General features: G+C 42.6%; 1 protein-coding gene across 5 annotated transcripts in view; it reads left to right on the forward strand.

Annotated features, from left to right (window-relative positions):
* The window catches only part of numbl (NUMB like endocytic adaptor protein), a 58,612-nt gene extending 53,749 nt beyond the window's left edge, over positions 1 to 4,863 (forward strand). For all 5 annotated transcript variants that reach the window (XM_077566561.1, XM_077566562.1, XM_077566564.1 and 2 more), the window contains 2 exons: positions 1 to 122; positions 215 to 4,863. The exon at positions 1 to 122 is cut by the window's left edge. In XM_077566561.1, coding sequence (XP_077422687.1) covers positions 1 to 122; positions 215 to 1,326 — 1,234 coding nt within the window. In that variant the 3' untranslated portion in view covers positions 1,327 to 4,863. The remainder of the gene's footprint in view (positions 123 to 214) is intronic.
* Positions 4,864 to 6,074: the final 1,211 nt, after the last annotated feature.

A 6,074-nucleotide genomic window follows, 5' to 3' on the forward strand; every position in this document is an offset into this window, starting at 1 on the left:
GATCAACACCTCCTTCACTAAGCCATCTGAGGACCCGTTCTCCAACCCTTGTCCATCTGCGAGCGGCCTGCCAACCTGCGTGGTGCCTCCAGCCCTGCCTCCTCCTCCAGCGCCGATGCAGGGTAACATTTAAATCATACGTAGCAGTAGTAGATTTCTGGCTCATTCACTTCCATACAGTAATTTCCATGAATCCATGACGTTATCTCTTCAGCTGCGTCGTCTTGGGTTCAGCCAGATCCTCCTCTCCACTCTCCTCCTCCGGCGTCGACGGCGATGCATAGCGGACATAAACGTACACCCTCGGAGGCAGAAAGATGGCTAGAAGAGGTCTCCAAGGCAGTCAGGCCCCAGCAGACACCCCCACCGGGTCCCACCATCCCCAGCATTCCGGGGCCGCCGTCTGTATCGAGTCAGCAGATCACGGGTCTGGCCCCAGTGCCGACTCACTCCATGTCGCTTGGTACCATGTCCAAACCCCTCATTGCAGGCCCCTCTGCTCTCCCAACTCAGGCACCGATGCCCCTTCCGCCTATGTCCATATCATCCGTCCCCCTGATCCCTGGCCCGCCCATTTCAAGCCCCCCTATGTCTTTGCCTTCAATGTCCATCCCCACCATGTCAGGTCCAAGTATGTCCGGAGCCCCTATGATCCACCCCTCGCTCACGGGACCCCGAGGCTCCCTCCCAAGCATCTTGCAACCCTTTCCTTTGGCCTTCGACGCTGCGTCGGCTCCCGTGGGGATGTTTGCCAGCCAGCCCGTCCAACCGGCTTTTGTTCCCATGCAAACGTATATGCCAGGCTTGGCGAGCAGTATGACCTACCCGAACGTCAGCGTACCCGTCGTCGGAATCACGCCATCGCAAATGGTGGCCAATGTCTTCTGCACGGCCACTGGTTCGTCTGGAACGGGAGGTGCTATCGGCTCCGGAGTCGGTGGGCCGAAAGTGGGATCCCTTGGAACAGGCAGCAGCCACCAGCCTTACTCAGGAGTGCCCACTGGAGGCTTTTCCACGCCGTTCCCCGCCACCCCTCCACTTTCCACAGCCATAAATGGTCTCCCGATGCACAGCAGTGCCTCAGCGGCCCATCAGAACGGCAACGGGAATGGCGGCAGCACTAGTAGCTGGCCGCCGGAAGGCAGTCAGCTGACTGCGCCTGTGACCGGTAATTCACAAGATGATGAGCGCTTTGAGGCCAAGTGGGCGGCACTTGAGAGCACCAACGCCAAACCAGCAGCTCAGGCACCCGGAAGCAAAAGTCCAGCAGCAGCAGCCAACCCGTTTTCCAACAACCTGCAGAAGACTTTTGAGATAGAGCTCTAAGGTGAGGTAGTACAAGCATCCCTGCTTTGACCGGTATGCAGGTCCTGAAACTTGGTGGCAGCTGAGTATGCTCCTAAAAGCTCTTTAATGGCGGATCTACAGATAGATGATTTCTTGAGGCTCCAATGAAAGCTTTGCAGATTGCTGGGCTGTCACTGGGAGCTTTTCACGTCTCAAAGGGATCATGTGATGATCTCAATTCTGCCACTTCACCTCATTTTCGCCTCTTTCCCGCTGTCATGTCTGCACTCCGGCTTTACTTTCTCTACCAGCTGCAAGTCCCTTGACACACTGACTGTCACTCAGTGACCCGCTCAGTGGTTGCTTTCTTTCAAAGGTGACTCAAATGCATTCCAATCCTATTGACTGATTTTGGCAGTATTTGGCAGAAGAAATGATGAATGACCGAATCGTTTTATGTACAGTGGATGCAAAATGTCTACACAGCCCTGTTGATTAAGATAGAAGATTTCAAAACTTTTTCATAATGTGATCATGACTTGCACAACACAATTTTAAAAAATCTGTCCAAATCTACCCACCGGAAATACACAAGCAGGGATAAACAATAGCAAATTTTGGACGCAGCGCAGTAATACACTTTTGGAGCGAGGAGGAAACGGACTATTTTATTACTGTGGTAAGTGACATGACAATAATGTATTTTATCAACGTTTGAAAATTAGAGGTGTAAATGACGTCTATTTGCGTCATGACATGGCAATGGCTCTTACTCGCCGGCGGCCATCTTACGTTGCCACTTGCTAAGTAAGCCCGCCTAACTTGAATAGATTGATTTCTCCCCGACGTTCTCACATCATTTTCTGTCTCTATGGCAAAAATTCCACTGTGTAGAGTATGGCATATGGTTGTACCAGTAAGTCAGGGAGACGCGCTACCTGCACATTTAATTGGTAAGAATGCGATATTAAATCTCCTCTGATAAGGTATATCTCTTGAGTCCTACTCAAAGATTCATCTGCATCACGTTTTCAGAACCTCAGATCGGTCAACCGTAAACATTTCTGAACAAAATATGTTATATGTGACCTCACTAGTTTAAACATGACATTCAGATTAGTATTACATTTGTGGAGTATAAATTATGGAGCAAAATCCAGCCGTTTTTACCCATCTCAGGGGGCAGCCATTTTGCCACTTGCTGTCAACTGAAGATGACATCATAGTTGTTCAGGGCTCAGGCAACGACAAAATCACAGCTCACCTGTTTTCTGAAGCTGAGCTTGTTACCTGAGCAACTGTGATGTCATTTCCGCTCAAAAGCAAGTGGCAAAATGGCCGCCTTCTGATATAAAACTGATTTATTTTACTGCTTAACTCATATTCCACTAGCAGAATATTAACCAAAATATCGTATTTAGACTAGTGGGGCTGACTTCCCTTTTAAATAATGAAATGAACGCAAAGCCCATCGAGACAAATTTAGCTTTGAAATGTAAACCTAACCTTTGTCAGTCACAATTGATGATACTGAGATAATATACTCTTAATGGCTGATACAAACGGTGATGTTTGTTCTTTCCGAGGCTCTCATGACTCTGGTTAGGTATCCTAGCGTACAACACGCACTGCTAAAAGTGTTTTCAGTGGAAAAAAATAACAGAAGTTGTCAGTAACAGTGGCAACCTAAGATGGCTGCTGTCTGGCTTCAGCCTATTGAAAGACAAGCCTATGGATCAATCACATTACCATGTAACCATAGCTTAACTCTGTCTACTCACGCATGTAAACGGGTTATTCAGAATCTTTCACAAGTCGGAATTTTGATCTTAACCCGAATATCGACTGTATGCAAACAGCCAGTGTGGTTGGACACGTCCGGTGTTAATGAATTCTGATGACAATCCTCAGTTATGAGGCGGTGTACACACTTATGCAACCACATTATCTCAGCTCAGTTTCTTATTACCTCTCCTCTCAAAGAGTGTGCAGGTAATAGGTCACATAAATCGTGGAAAAGGTTTTGAAATTACCTATCTTGACCTCATTTTTTATATGTTGCAAAAAACTTGGCATTTGAACAGGGGTGTGTAGACTTTTTAAGAGGACCCACTGACCAGTATTAGTGATTTATTGCCAAAATAATTTTATTTATTGTACTTTTTTACGTTGACAAGTTATATTTACTTAAAGTCAAAATGTTTAAGTGTTTCCTTAAGATATTTTTATCCCATACAATATATTTATTTTTGTTGAACTCTAGGGAAACAAACAGGACCACAGAGGTCATCAATAGGTGAGTCCGGGCATTGTGGGAAATGTAGTCATGTTACAGGAACCAAATCCCCACGGATGAAATGTATCATGTTGCCTGGCAAGTGTATATAGTGGCATGATGCTCCCACCCGTACAGTGGACACGTTTGCTTTTCCAGACAAATCAATAGAGCCTCACTTTATCTCCAGTGGACATTTGTGTTGCTAAAATATGATGTTCCATTGCACTGCAGAATATCCTAAACAGACACTTCACGGTAGCCATCTACCTGTTTCAGAAAACTCAAGGACAACAAATGTGATGATGCACTACCTTCCAATATTCATCAACGTGTTCAATTACAGGGTAGACTTGAATCAAATTCTGCTTGAATCTGTTCAACTACATCCTTCTGTTGCAATGTTTCCAATGGTGGCAGGTGGAATGAGAACATGGATAGAAGTGAAAGAAGAGGATAAATGAACTGTATGTGAACAACAAAAGGAGAGAACGGAGCAACAGTGAGATGGAGAACAAACATGATGATGAAGACGAGAGCTGGAACAAGCGTGAGGAAAACAGAAGACACTTTTGTCGCCTTGCCCACAAAACAGCCTTTCCATCCCCCAAATCATGTTACTCAACTCTTAAAACCTGCATTGCAAAGAATCTTTTTCAGTATTTATTTTTACAACTTTAGCATATTCCGTATATACACAAACATGCAAGACTCCTTTTATGTAGAAACTGAAACGCCAGTGAGGTCATCAAGTCTTAGAAGAAGAACTATTTTAATGCAGAACTTTATCAGGTGCTCTAAATGGGCGTTGAATTGTATGAAGAGTCTCTGACAATGTTCCGTGTTTGTTTTAGTTTGATTAATTTATAAAAATATTTTTCAATGAGGCAGTGATGCTATTTGATAGGCTGCCTTCTAAAAAGAAACTCCTACATGGTGTGAAGTTTCCAATTATCAGGTGTTTTTTTTTTTTCTCCTGACAAATCTTATTTTTCCCCCCAGCCAACAAATCCAAATATATAAAACAAGATCCTATTTTATTGTTGACTGAAAATATTCTTATAATTCTTAATATTCTTTAACTGGACTTGTTTACACGCCCTTCTAAATTATATGTAGGTTATTGCAACAAAGCAAACTAAATGACCTCATGAACTTGATTGTAAAACTAGTTTAGTGACGGTAACAGAAAACAGTGGAGTTTATTTTTAATCTTTATTTACAGATTTTTTTGTATTTAAACCTACATATTTGTATTGTAATTACATTGTAAAAAAGATGAATAAAGTAATATAATACAATGCTGCGCATCTTTTGTAGCTTTTTATTTATTTTTTTTTGTTTTTTTTACACCCTCCAGACTTTTCTTGGAAAAATGTTGTGGAATAAGCATTTACTAATTGGGCTTTTTATTTTCCTGCATAGGAGCATGAGCTTATTAATTACATCAAAGAAAAACAAATTTACAGCTGACTGTACCTAATCATTTGTCCAAGATGTGTGTGTGGGAGGGGGTTGAAATGATTATTCCTGTGTGTCTTATATAGGTGCATTTATTACTTTGAACCACTTAAAATCAATAAAAGATCTGTAGATAGCCTATCAATAAATGGATAGTTGGAAAAAAAATATGTTTTACAGTACTGTACTTTAAATGGCAACAAATGATAGTAACCAGACCCTGACAGGATGTTACCAGTGCTGCCTGTGTTCGGGTCAAACGGGCTGAGCAATTCTGACGCCGCCGATGCAACAAGACAGGGCCGCCTTTCTCCTTCAAGGTCGTGAGAAATGGAGCAAACGTTCACACAGACACACTGAGCTCGAGTTGTGGCAGCAGCAAGACTCACCCAACTATTGTCCTATGAGCTAAAGGACTGACTGAGTCAGTGAACATGAGTTGTATTGTAGATGAGTCAAAGAATGAAAAAGTGGAGCTCTTTATATTGCCAGTCCAGTGAATGCATGTTTCATTTTGAAAACTGATTGAATCATTATTGCCATGACATTACCATCAAGATGATTTTGCACTTTTGTTTTTTAAAGCAATAAAATATACATTACAAATACACACATCGACAAAATATAAAAAAAATAAGATAGGGTAAACAAAAGTACAAGGTGTGTCAGAGAAGTGGATTTGCAAAGAGATCCTGTGAGGTTAGTTTCGTTCAGCGCGCGGAAGAGGCCACAATTGTAGCAGGATTTAAAAAATATAAAAAAAAATTAAAAAATACTGTATATTATAATAATAATGATAATAATATTGCATTCTATAAATTAATTTCTGCAATGATTCAGAGGGTTCGAAGCATGCCGCTGTCTTATTTATGAATGAAATATGATAACAGCCACTTAATCCGTCTGCCTGTATCTGGATCAAATTGACCAATATTGCTTTATACTACCTGCGCCAACACTTAGACGTGGTTCCAGCAGGTGTAAAGTCTATTCTACGGTGTGCCGGGCGCTTCACAAAAGAAACGCCCCTCAGTATGACACAACACATGGC

This window comes from Vanacampus margaritifer, chromosome 5, assembly GCF_051991255.1.
Source record: "Vanacampus margaritifer isolate UIUO_Vmar chromosome 5, RoL_Vmar_1.0, whole genome shotgun sequence".
Lineage (NCBI taxonomy): Eukaryota > Metazoa > Chordata > Actinopteri > Syngnathiformes > Syngnathidae > Vanacampus > Vanacampus margaritifer.